Source organism: Monodelphis domestica, chromosome 5, assembly GCF_027887165.1.
Source record: "Monodelphis domestica isolate mMonDom1 chromosome 5, mMonDom1.pri, whole genome shotgun sequence".
Taxonomy (NCBI): domain Eukaryota; kingdom Metazoa; phylum Chordata; class Mammalia; order Didelphimorphia; family Didelphidae; genus Monodelphis; species Monodelphis domestica.
The window spans coordinates 85676868-85690948 of record NC_077231.1 but is presented as its reverse complement, the minus strand read 5'-3'; the positions used below and the strand labels follow the sequence as shown (position 1 = coordinate 85690948).

Sequence of the window (14081 nt, the reverse complement as noted above, 5' to 3'; positions counted from 1 at the left end):
CTATGATCTGACAGGAGTCTCTTTGAATTCATACTAGGAAGAATACCTTCTTTCCTTCAAATGTTAGTCAGAGCAAACAAAGTGATTCAGAATTTAGTTCTGACCTTACATTTAGGAACAAATTACTCCAACTTAGACCAACCTTTCTTCTTATCAATATTCACCGTCAGATTTTTAAAGGTACATATTGAGTGAATTTGGCAGGTAGGTGGCACAACTGAGCACAGAGAGCACCTGAAATCAGGAAAAGAGGAGTTCAAATCCACCTTCAGACACTTGCTGGGTGTATGACTTTGGGCAAGTTACATAACCCTGTTTTGCCTCAGTTTCCTCATCTGTCAAATGAGTTGGAGAAGGAAATGACAAACCACTCTAGCATCTTTGCCAAGAAAACTGTAAATGCGGGTCATGAAGAGTCAAACATGATGGAAATGACTAAACAATTCATTTCACAATCTGACACACATTTATTAAATGATTCCTATATAAAAGTCCAACTGTTGGAGAGATGCAAAAATTAATAAGATGTGATTTCTCCAATAAAATGTAGGCTCCTTGAGGGCAGGGTCTATTTTCTTTCTGCATCTTCATGGACAAGTGCAGAAAACCCTTTAAAATTATTTGTAGAATTGAACTGAATTGAATTACTCTCTAGGAGTTCACAATATAAATTAAGGACACTGAAGTCAGAGACACAGACAGAGAGAAATGAAATTATCCTGGGCATCAGTGCTATGAAATCAGATAGAGGAGAACTGTATTATGTAATCTCTATGGAGTAAAGTACTTAAATAATAATACACCTTCCAAAAACTTACCCCAGACTGCCATGAAAACAGCAAAAAAGACAGTAGCTCCATTGTCAAAAAGATGGGTTACCTGAGGACAACAGGAATCAGGAGTTAGATTTATTTATAAAAAGCAATAATGCCCACATATAGTTTTTCTTTTTTTTCTGGTTTCTATAAAAAACAAGGTGTATATTATTTCAGTGTTTTGTTCAAGATCCAAATGATGAAAGGGTGCATATAAGTCATGAAAAGGATTAAAGTAGGGACATAGAATAGTTGAAATCCTTTGAAGAGAAGGAGCTGTTGAATCAGAGGTTGCAGGGACATTCTTGGAAAATTAGGGATCAGATTCACAGATCCATTCCTTTAATGTTGTAAAAAATAGACTCGAATACAGGACTACAATCCCCATGAGCCTTTGCTCCACTTCCCCAGAATGCCTTGTAATCTCACCTGGGCTGAGATCGAGAAGATATTTAAGCAAAGGCTTTTGAAGTCTTGGGCCCTTTTTGGACTTGCGTTTTGGAGCAGAGGCGTCTCTTCCATGATGTGAGGTTATTTTGTCTAGGCCTCTGGCCTAGGCACATGTTTCTTACTTGTATATTCTTAATCTTTAACCTTTAATAAACCTCTAAAAAATATAGTACTCCTTGCAGAGAGAAACTAATTTCTACCTGCCTCAGTCTCCCCATCTCCCCTAAATTTTAATCTTTACAATGTTAACCACAGCAACAAAAACTTCATGCATACAAAGAAATTCCTTACTTTGAGGGGAGGGATTGTAGTGGTTATAAATATCTATAATGTAATGAATATAAATGTCTATATCTATCTATCTGTCTACTTTTCTATATCTTAAGTGCTTGGCAGATAGTAATCATTAAATGAATACTTTTCATTCAATTATTCATTCATTTATGCAAAGAATATTTTGATATATCCTTTTAATGTTAGTGCCTTCCCTCCATTGATTACTCCTAATTAATCTGTACATATCTAACTATCCATAGTTGTTTGGAGGTTGCCTCCCCCATTAGCCTGGAAGCTTCATGAAGGCAGGGGTTGGGGTCCTTATTTTGTTTCTGCCTGTTCTTTGCATCATCAGTGCTTTACAATGTATCCAGCACATAGGAGGATCTGAACATAGACTTGTTGGCTTAAATATACTCTGGGTAAACACAGGGTTTTCTGTCCTAAAGATCCCCAACTTCATGTTTTCTTCATATCAAAAAACAAAACGCTGAAGCAGGGCTGAGATAGGAAAGCCACAGAAACCATCACTTTGACCCATATTAACACTGCTGAATAACAGCTATATTTATCCTTTATACATAACAGAAAGACAGCTGGGGATTTCTCCACCACTTGGATCACTTATGTAGCAGTGAAGGCTCTAGAAGAAAGTGAGATCTCTGCCAAGATCAGAATTTCTAGCCTGTGTAAATCACACCAGCATTGATGCCAAGCTGGAATGAATGATGCCTCTTGGCAAATGAGGATCTTTTTTTCATTTTATGTCCCTATATAAAACATACATTGTTGCCCCTGAGAGAAAAAGCCTACTACGAAGAGATTGTTTCCTGAAATATTAAAGGTATGATTGATTTTAGGTTCTTCCTGAATTTTATGCCTTGTTTTTTTCTGAAAAAAAAAAAAGGGAAAAGAACAGCTTATAGAACATGGGAAGAGAGAGGAAGGACTAAACTCTGAGTACTGTGGATGAGAGGATTACAGACTGCATTTTAAAGATTTGTTGAAATAACATCATGCAGAAAGAGGATGGAATTCTGCTGTCAACGGGGGATGGGGCTAGGACCTCTAGCCAAGAAAAGCAGATCAGCCGTTGGAGAGAGGGTTCTTCTCTCTTTTGAACTTGAAGAGCATCTTGCTGAGCTCAACCTGTTGTGATCCCTCATTTTTATCTGAAGAAAATCAGATTAGCTATCCATTCCTCAGGAGTGGATAGAGACTCTTCCCTTTGGGGAACAGAAGAAACTATCCATCCAAGAAGATTTTCAATTGACCTCTTCAATAACTGTACACTCCTCTAGATCAGTAAAATCCAACAGCCTCACTCTATATAATTCTACAGGGACTCAGGCTCCCAGACCTAAATCCTCAACCTCTGAAGGGAATTTAGTTTAAAATAATAATTAGAGATTTCCTAATTTTCTCTCTACCCTAAACCTTATAATTCCTAAAGACTCTAAAGAATAAACAGACCTTGTTACTTAGAAGGGACTGAATATCTTATTCATCTAATGTACTAAGGGGATCAGGATAATATCTATCAAGAGAAGCCAGAAACCAGAGACTGAAGGGGATTTCCTCCTTACTTCTCAGCTCTGGACCTTGATCAAATCTCTCCCCTTCCCTTGTGTAGCTCTACCTAAGAGAGGAAGCAGTGCTTCTTTTTATCTATCCCCTCTCTGTCTTAGACCTTTCTAACTTTGGTTCCTGATTCTTCACTAGTACAGTACTCATCTGCAATGGGCATCATTAGGATATAAGCTAAGGGCTACTAGATGAATGAACCTGCATTAATTATGCACATACCAAATTCCAGGCATTAATCTCTAGAGATACAAAAGCAAAAAGAATCTCTGATTTCAATCACAAAAGTGTAATTGTATATTTTTAGTCTGCTTCTGTTCAGTTTGGTTGTTTAGGAACTAGGATTTCATTAGATTTTCTACTTTGCAGGGAATTTCCCAGGGTGGAAAGTCCCTTCTCTGGTACATATTGAGATTTCCTTTATCATTTACAGTTAGTCCAAGAGAGTTACCTAGGGATGCTGAGACTTGCCCATGGTCTTACACCTAGTTTGTATCAGAGGCAGGACTTGAATTTCTGTATAATACTAATCAAGTCAGCTAAGTAGCCCCATAATGCACAGAGTGCCAAAACTAGAATCAGGAAGTCTCATCTTCCCAAGTTCAAATATGGCCTTAGACACTAGGTTGATGTCTTGGAGGCATAAGATGGGGAAGTGACTTGCAATGGGGATCACAGGATCAAAGATTTAAAACTGGAAGGGATCTTAAAAGTCATCTTGCCTGAGATCACATAGGCAATAAGCATTAGAAGCAGAATATGACTCCAGATCCCCTGACTCCAGAGCTAGTATTCCTTTCACCTTATCGTTTGCCTTTCTATGCCAAAGAAGGAGGGACAGTCAACAGACCAAGTCATTTCAATCTGCCCATTCTTATGATGGCTATCATTTTACTAAATCCATATCTAAGACCTGCTGTTGCAAACAAATATCTAGTTCTTACCTTGATAGGCATTCAGAAATACCAAGTCAACAAAGTTCTTTAGAACAGATAAAAGATCCTATGCTATTTCTAGTACATTTCCTCTTGAAACTTTTATGATGGAGATCCTCTTAGAGAACATCACTCAGATCTTACCAGAGACGATCTTTTTTTTTTTTTTAAACCCTCACCTTCCATCTTGGAGTCAATACTATGTATTGGCTCCAAGGCAGAAGAGTGGTAAGGGCTAGGCAATGGGGTCAAGTGACTTGCCCAGGGTCACACAGCTAGGAAGTGGCTGAGGCCAGATGTGAACCTAGGACCTCCTGTCTCTAGGCCTGGTTCTCAATCCACTGAGCTACCCAGCTGCCCCCCAGAGACTATCTTTTAATAAAAAAGCAACAGAAGGGGACCAATCTGAGATTTCTGAACAAGAACAGATTTGAAACTAACTACTTAAAGACTCAAAATCTGCCCTGTAAATTCAGTTATGCTGTGGATGGAACTTTCTGTCCTCATATCCAATTTAAACTTTCCTAACTCTCATTGCAATGACTCGCTTAATCTGTTCTCTCCTCTGTAGAATCTAGTTTTCTCTATCTATTTCACTTTTCTAACAGTTTGCCAAAGGTAGAAGGCTTTCCTTTTTTCAATTTATTTCAGAACATTCCAAAGTTCAGACTTAGTCTAAAATGCAGAGATGTTAGCATAATGGATAGAGGGTTGCATCTAGAGTAAAGAAGAGTTCAAATCACATCTCAGACACTAGCTGTGGCAGGTTGGGAAAATTCCTTAACTTTTATTAAACCTGAAATTTACCTCAATTTCCTCATCTGTAAAATGGGGGTAGTAGTGCTGCTGTGAGAATCAAGATTTTGTATCTATAGATATATATCTATATATCACATAGGAAATATACCTGTGATATATAATAGATATTATACATATATAATAAATTTAATTGCTATTATATGAATAACATATGCATATATATACACACATACATATATCCATATAAAACATATTATACACAGACACAGACACACATATTGAGCCTCATTCTACACCTGTAAAATGAGAGGAGTGGAATAGATGGCCTTTGAGGACCCTTCTGGTTGTAAATCTATGATCTTATCGCCATCATCATCATCATCATGTATTTATTTATTTCTGCATATAACATTAATCAGATAAGCAGACAATTAGAGAAAAATATTGTAGACCAACTAAACTATCCCACTTTGCCTGAGAAGAAAGTATAAGTAAGTCACATAAAAAATACAATGTATGTAGAATCCACAAAACTGGAATTTACCTTGGCATAAACACAGCTGTCTGACAGCCTCATGAAAGGACAATATTTATCACACACAGGACACATTATGATATCGGTAGCTTGGCAGACTTCTTTACTGGAAAAGAGAACAGACAAGGGTTCCTATTTTATCATACAAATGTAATTTCTCTCCACCTTCCCCAGGATATTCTATTGATAAACTGCATTGGGTCAATTAAGTTTCTGTTTTCACAAGTTTTGTGCTCTTTTCTGCTGGAGCTGATAAAAATCATCCATACATTTTAATAATGTGATAAATTCCCTTATTTATGAGTGTGTCTCCTCAGTTTTACATATTAACAAGATAACATCAGAAAAATATGATATAACATTTGTAGTTATGCACAAAACTGCTGAAAATTGGTCATAAAGACTGCAGAACTGAAACAATTTCTCTCTCTCCATTTCTTTCTCTCTCTCTCTCAACTAGCTATCTAGATATCTCTAAGTATCTAGCAATGGGATTCATTATTGAAAAAAAAGTAAAAGACTGGATTTGGGCCCCCCAAAAGTGTGGGGAGGCACCAGCTTTCACATTTCATTTTTCAGCAAACATTTATTAAGCACCTATTGTATATGAGGTACCATGTGGGATGTACTTTGGGGATACAAAAATGAAAAGTAAAATTGTCCTGTTCCACATAAACAGATACTTTATGGTTTCATTGAGCCAGACCTTTGACATATATGCAGGAGTAGGGACTGGGGCTATGATAGCATTAGCATAGGAAATTTCCATTTGAGGAAACATCCTCTATCAATCCAGGTACATATCTCTGCACCTTCAATAAAACATTTTCTTAAAAATGTGAGAGAAATTTTAAAAAATGTGAGAAGAAAAATAAAACACAGGAGAGGACACAATTGAATAGAACAGATTCATTACTAGGTTAAATTTTAAGTACAGGGTGTCCCAAAATCTTAGTGAGATCTAAAGTGATTAATTATAACTGAATTTAATAGGTTCAAAAATGCACTCAGACTTCTGGGACACCAAGTATGTACAGGACCTAGACCTCTGATTTTATTTGTACAGGGAACTCCTGGATGAGGAAACTCCCCTACCCTGGTATGTCAGCAACTTCCCCACCTCTTATCAGCTTAGAGCTCTCTAGAATGCTGAAAGGGTTGGTGATTTGCTGTGGGTGTCAGAGGTGGGACTGACTTCCAGGACAGCTGGTGTCAAAGTCAGATAGAAAAGGGAGGCCCCTATAGTGTAAAGAAAAATCTCTTATTGGCTTCATTCTGACTTAACAACAACATATGAATGTTATCCATGTTCTACTGTCTTTTTATTTATTTTGTTCAATATTCCCCCAAATTACATTGAATGTGGTTCTGAAAGCACTCAGAAATGTCAGAGGCTAGGGATGATTTATCTGACTCTTTTATACTGTCACCTGCCTCCTTATATGTACATATTTTGCATATATTTGCATGTATATGTGTATATGTATGTATATATGTGTATATAGCTATATATATATATATTCATTTAGATACCATTTAGTAAGGGCCTACTATGTGCCAGGCACTAAATTGAATATTTCACAAATATTTTTACATGCGATCCTCAAAACATTTCTGAGAAGTAGGTGCTATTATTATCCCCATTTTACACCTGAAGAAATTGAGATAAAGTAATTTGTTCTATTATCCTTCAAATCCCCAAGCTCCTATGGCTTGGAAAGAGGTATTTATTTTTTTAATTTGATTAAAAGGTTTCTGTAAGGGGGCAGCTGGGTAGCTCAGTGGATTGAGAGCCCAGACTAGAGACGGGAGCTCCTGGGTTCAAATCTAGTTTCTGACACTTCCCAGCTGTGTGACCTTGGACAAGTCATTTAACCCCCATTGGCTAGCCCTTACCCCTCTTCTGCCTTGGAACTAATACAGAATATTGATTCTAAGATGGAAGGTAAGGGTTAAAAAAAAGTTTCTGTAAAATGGGCAGCATAATAATAATAATTTGATGATGATGATGATGATGATAACTACAGGGATCACACAGCAAGAAAGTGTTTGAGGTTGAATTAGAACTCAGTTCTTCCTGACTCTGACCCTGGCATCTCTATCCACTGCACTACCTAGCTGCCTCTATGGTACAGACACAATATAACTTGGAAGGGGAGAGAACACTCAATAACCAGGGCATTCAGGATATGCTTCTCATAGGAAATGATTTACTAAACCAAGTTAAAATGGTTTGTACAAAAGCCAGGAGATTTGACATAGAGAGTTGGGTTTATGAACATCAAGTAGTAACACACTGCTTGTGGTTGATTTGGGCCAACAGTCCTGTTGGAGTAGAATAAGGGGAATAATGGGGAACAGCCCTGGAAAAGTTAGCTGCAGTGAGGTTGAGGAGGTTTGGGAAGCAAAAAAGTGGTGAAACAGATGGGGTGCTGGAAGCTGGAATTAGGAAGATCTAAGAGTAACTTCTACCGAAGTCTAACTGAGTGATTTTGAGCAAGTCACTTAATCTCAGTCTCAGTATTTATGTTTACAAAATGGAGATAATAATAGCACTTTCACTCATAGGACTGTTTTACAGACAAAATTAGGTAACACAGAGAGAGCTCTCCCAAACCTTACAGTGCTATGAAATTGCTACCATTATTTTTTTTAATGTCAAACTGATTTGAAGGATCTGGATACTGATCAATACAATGACCCACTATAATCCCAAAGGACTCATGATCAAATCCACTTTCTGTCTCCAAAGAGAGAAATGATAGATTGAGATACAAAGATAGAAAATTCAGAAGCTTCTCTCCTTTCTCCTCCATCTTCCTTACTGTTTCTTTTTTCCTTCATCCTTCCCTCATTCCTTCTTTATATTCTGTCTTCTTTATTCTTATCTTTTGTCCATGTTTTCAACATGGTTAAAGTAGGATTTTTTTATCTTATTATGCAAAAATTGCAACAGGATTTGGTTTTCTTGCCTTCCTAATTGATGTGGGATGGGGAGAGAGAGAGAGGGAGGGAGGGATGGAGGAAGAGAGGGAGGGAGAACATGAAAATTCAGGACTGAAAAGAAAATAAAACTGAACTTAAAAACTGAATTTTAATTTTGTCCTAGAGGAAAAGGGAGCCTTTGGAGGTCATTGGGTATAGCAGTGATCTGGTTGAGAAGTGAGTTAGGGCAATTATTTCAGCAACCTCATGAATGGAGACCAGCTATGAACAAATGACTATCACTTTTCAAAAATAAAGTGATAGTTTTAGATTAGCACCAAAATGAAGATTCTTTGAGCTTGAGAACTGTATTGCTTTTGCATTTGTATCTCTCAAACCTAGCACAAATCTTGCCCAGAAGAAAAATGCTTAATAAATGTTGTATTGAATTGGATTTCTGAAATAATTTTAACTACTTCCTGTTGACAGAAGAACTTGAATTTGAATATTCCTTCAAATTCCTAAATTCCTATGGCTTCAGAAGAGGTACTTCTTTCTAGAATATGAGTAAAAGACTTCTGTAAAAATGGGAAGCATAATATTAATATGAGGGTAGGGATAATAACCAGCACTCATTTAACACCTTAAACTTTGAAAAGCATTTTACAAATATCATCTCATTTTTATTATGAAAGGATTCCTTATAGAAGAATCAAAGCTACTTATTTAAACACATTGGGTAATTATTTTGTGAGTCGTTGAAGCTACAAATATTTCCAGGATCTGCTATTTTACCTGACGTTAATTTCCTACATGGACACTGATTATATTTCTTTTGCAATAGATTTGATGGTCTTGGAGAACTGTTATGGCTAACAAAACTATCACTCCTTGGCCAATCCGGGGATGACTGTCTCTGATTTTGACTAGTGTAGTCTTCAGAGAACAGATGTCCTCCATCACTTAGTCCATGTCTGCTGGAGACTGAGCTCTAGGAAGAAGGACTTTGCATTTAGCACAGTCACCCCCAGGTCACTATGGGGCATTAGTAGAACATAAACACAAATACCAAGTTTCTAATTGTGAAAGATAAAAGCCAATAGGCTACTCCAAGCTCTCCCTTCTTACCTGACTTGGCAGTGGTCCAGAGTGGTAACTCCATACAAAAAGACAAAGAGTCCAATGAAGGCAGCTGGGAAGAGCATTCCTGTGTACCAGCCCAACCAGGCAAAGTAGAGACCAATCTTCTCACCAAAATACCTCCTGTGTAAAACAGAACCACCTACAATATCAGGCTTATGGGTCATTTTATAATTTATAATAGCATTTTATTATATTATATAATAGCAATATAATAACAACTTATAATAGAATTGTTTAAGAAAGCAAAATTGTGGGTTTATAGAAAGCTTGTGAGCTGGGAAGGATCTATGAGGTTATTTATATCAGCTCATTTCATAGATGAGGAAACAGATTTACAGTAGGAAAGTGATTTACTCAAGATTACAAAGACTTAAAGTAAGTTTGACAGTATGTTAAACAGTCCTTTTACTTCTCAGGTGACTTACTGATGGCTATGTGCATTACCTATTTATACTCTCAGTGTAAATAGCATCTTGGAACCTGTTAACAGCCATAGGGACTTGGGAAGGAGTCAGATTTCAATTCTGCCTTAGACAGGTATTGGGTATGTGGTCCAGGGCAACTCAACAAGCCTACCTGAGCCTGTTTACTCACCTATAAAGAAGGGATAGGTTCTGGATAGGGATTAAGTTTCTAATTTTCTTCATTTATGAAATGTGCTAGATAACTTTCATTGATGCTTTTTAGTTGTTTCAGTCATTTCTGATTCTTTGTGACCCCTTTTTGAGGTGTTCTTCTCAAAGATACAGGAGTGACTTGCCATTTCCTTCTCCAGTTTATCTTACAGATGAAGAAACTGAGGCAAACAAAGTAAGTGACTTACCTGAGATCATATTGCTGGTGTTTGAGGACAGATTTGAATTTGGGAAGATGAGTTTTTCAGACTGAAGACTTGGTTCATTTTCTACTGGACCACCTAGCAGTCTTTTTTTTTAAACCCTTACCTTTTTCTTAGAATTTATAGTAATTATTGGTGCGAAGGTAGAAAAGTGGTAAGGGCTAGGCAATGGGGGTTAAATGACTTGCCCAAGATTACACAGCTAGAAAGTGTCTGAGGCCAAATTTGAACCCACAACCTCCTGTCTTCAGGCCTGGCTCTATCCTCTGAGCCATTTAGGTGCCCCAACTAGTAGTCTTTAATACTAAAAATTACCAAAGAATTGAGGGGAGGAGCTTATCTGCATTGATAGAAGGACTTTCCTCATCTGGAACTTCCCTCCTACAATGAAATCATGGACCTAGTCCAAATGTAACATATTGAATACAGTATGGCAATTTTTTTTTCAGAATCTCATCTAATTCAACCTGCTTATGATATAAATGAAGAATATAAGCCTCAGTAAAGCTATAGAATCATCCATCTCAAGCTGGAAAGAACCACAGAGGTCATCTAGTTGTACCCTTTCATTTTACAGAGAACACTGGGCCCCCAGGGATCTCTATGGAGGGAGTAATAGAATCAGCATTTGAACCTGGTTGCCAACACTGTACCATATTCATCTATTTCTCATAGATACATTAAGCTTGAGTTCTTCCTACTAAAGAAGTTGTGCCTTACTTTGTGACCCTCAAAGCTAACTTTATTTTCAAACAGTTATTTTCCCAGGATCTTTTTCTCTTTTATTATAAAACTGCTGATCAAAGGATCATAGATTTAGTTCTGGAAAAATTAAGTCCAAGTAAATTGCTCCAAGTCACACAGGAAGTGGGATGGGGGGGAATTATGGGGGTGATGAAGGGTGGTGGGGGACGTGAGAACTCAAGTTCTCTGACTTCCAGAGTCAAAAAGTGTTTCCCTGTTTGACGTTATGCTACAGCTCTGCAGTCTCTTCTAAGCTCCAAGATTCTGTAAACTAAATTGTAGATGGATTGAATTTCTTGATTTCTTTTCCTCCCTTCATATTTCATTGCTGTGCATACACTCAATACCTACTCATTGGTAGACTTTAAAAATCCAATTTGAAACCACAATCATGAACCCATATTTTTCTGCCTGTGGCAGTTTTCTCTAATATCACTCAATACAATATCCTCTGGGGACAAAGCATGGGGAAGACAGTGGCCTTGGTTCTCTTAAATCCTATTATACAATACCCATGTGGAGTTGACTTGAAACTGCAATACTCAGTCTGATACAAAGGATACTGATTCAAAGGGGAGGGATTTTTTGGTAGCAAACATTTCCTAACCATAGATCATCAGACTCATCTTCCACTTCTACAAAGAATAGGCTTAGAATACATTTAATCTCTTTTGATCACTGAGAATGAGGTTAGAATGAGAAAAGGCACAAGGATACCATTAATGACTCCCCAGGGAATGAAAGTATAAAGTGGTCTGTATAGGAACCTCCCCTCTAACCCCCCCCACCCCATTTTTACTACCACAATAAACACAGAACTAATTCAGCTGGTTTTAGAAACAACCCATTGCTCTTCCCATAAGAAATCCTGAAAATTGAGCTAACTGGTATTTTAGCCTAGTAATTACTTTCCAGGTAATAGCAGAAACTGTCTGTGGTTTCATGGCTAGGGAATACTCAGGAAAGAAACTCTCTCTGATAATGCAAATGGGCACCTATTCTGTGATTTTTAGGTTAAGAGAGTTTCCCAGGGTAGTAAGAGATTAAATATCCTGCCCAGGGTTACAAAGTTGATGTCACTGGTAAGATTTGAATATAGGTCTTCTTTTCTTTGAGGTTCTCTCTCTATTAAGCTGCAATCTTCAATGTCATAAAAAAAAAGAAAATCTTAAGGATCTAAATTAGCTTATAGGCAGACACAGCCTTGAAATGGAAATGACAGCCTTCTCTGAATAAATGAGCAATTGGCCAAAGACTTCCAATGACTGAATTACAGAGTAGAGTTCAGTATTCTGAAAGGCACTGTGGAGAAAGGGTTGGTTTCAGTCTGCTTTTAAGTCTGCCTCTGATATGCACTAGATAATTTCTCAGTTCTCTCAGAAAACTCAATTAACATTAGTTACAGTTGAGTTGATTATCAGTATCACTGGATGGAGTTTCCACATCAGAATTTCCATTCACCAGTAAGTTATACGTTTGGAAAAAACACACACATACAAGTTTTCCTCTGTGAACAATATAGATAAGATTAAAATATTACTGTTTTATCAAAACCTTCTAGAATTCTTTTTTTAGAATATTTCAATTGAGAGCTGTGTGATCTAAGGAAGTCACATGGAAAATACAAAATAAGAAATGCTTTGGGGAGAAAAGGATCAGAAGAATGACCCAACCTGGTGTACAGTTTTCTACACTACTCCTCTTAGATTTTCTTTAGCAAACACTATCTCCCCCAAAAGAGAGCTCCTTCAGCAAGAGGGCAGACAATGGAAAAAGAAACTTCCCTTCCCCATGAGGAGTCATCTCTCCTTAGGTGAAATCAGTTGGATTAACTTAGCTTCTAGGGATGTCAGGTACTTTTTTTTTCTTGTAAGAATGGCTCGTTCTACCTGTTGCTGCTCTCTTACCATTTGATCTTGGACTAACAAGTGCCTTTGTGGTCATAATCAGGTCAGAACTCACCGTATGAGATCCAGGGGCTGGTATTTATACCACACACCCCAAGAGGCCCAACACTCATACAGCAAGTGCCTGTGGTTTTCTGCTCCATGGGTTCTAATGGAATTTTTACTTCTGTAACTTCCCTAGGATTGAAAAAAAATTAAAAAGAGGATTGGTGATGCTTGTACTGACAAGGGCAGTGAGTACTATTGCCCCAAAATATTTCTTTCTGATATCAGGTTGTAAACATAAGAGCTGAATCAATATAATATCATATAATTAATTCCATTCCACAAACATATATTATATACTTACTATGTGCTTGGATTGGGATACAAAGACAAAAAACCAAAACATTTCCTGCCTACAAAGAGTTTACAGTCTACTTGAGCTACATGACAAAGACTTAAACCAAGTGTTGGGACTATAAAAATACTTTTTACTCTGCAATTAAGAGTGTTGCTCACAATACTGAATCATCAAACTACTTAACCAGGATCACACAACTGGGATATAGAAATAGTATTTGAACCCAAGTCTTCCCTATTCTCATATACTCCAGTATATATATATATATATATATATATATATATATATATATATATATATATATATATATATAGTGAAGTATATACTGACTTAAATAATAAAATTCGAAGAGGAATAGAGTAACAGAACTATATGTTTCTGAATTACTTTGTTTTCTTTTGGGGAAAAAACTTATTTGTAAGTTCATGGGTTCGGTTTAGCAACATTTTTGTAGTAGATTTGAATAAGCTGTTTTTTTTTTTCAATACTCTATTTAGCTTACATGCTCTTGAAGAACCAAAGTTTATATAGTCTCATAGGAGAGGCTTTTGGAAACAAGGGTTATACTTCTTTTGTATGGAAAGAAAAACTTTTGCAACACAGCCATAATAAGTTTATACATAATAAGAATGTAACCAAGACTGCTTTTGTCTTAGTCCTGAATTAAAACTGGATGGTGCCATGTTATATTAAACTAGCTTAAAATGGCAGTATGAATTTTGGGAAACTATGTAAAGTAGGCACCATAGTGTACTTGGAATAAGTTACACATAGAATTAGATCTTCGCTCTTGACAAATATTGGCTATTTGATCACAGGCAAGTGTT

General features: G+C 36.9%; 1 protein-coding gene across 2 annotated transcripts in view; it reads right to left on the bottom strand.

Moving 5' to 3' along the window:
• The window catches only part of ANO4 (anoctamin 4), a 475191-nt gene that overhangs the window by 95681 nt on the left and 365429 nt on the right, over positions 1-14081 (bottom strand). For both annotated transcript variants that reach the window (XM_007503277.3, XM_007503279.3), the window contains 4 exons: positions 12967-13088; positions 9408-9542; positions 5364-5460; positions 819-879 (listed from right to left, as the gene is read on the bottom strand). In XM_007503277.3, the coding sequence (XP_007503339.1) occupies positions 819-879; positions 5364-5460; positions 9408-9542; positions 12967-13088 (415 nt within the window). The remainder of the gene's footprint in view (positions 1-818; positions 880-5363; positions 5461-9407; positions 9543-12966; positions 13089-14081) is intronic.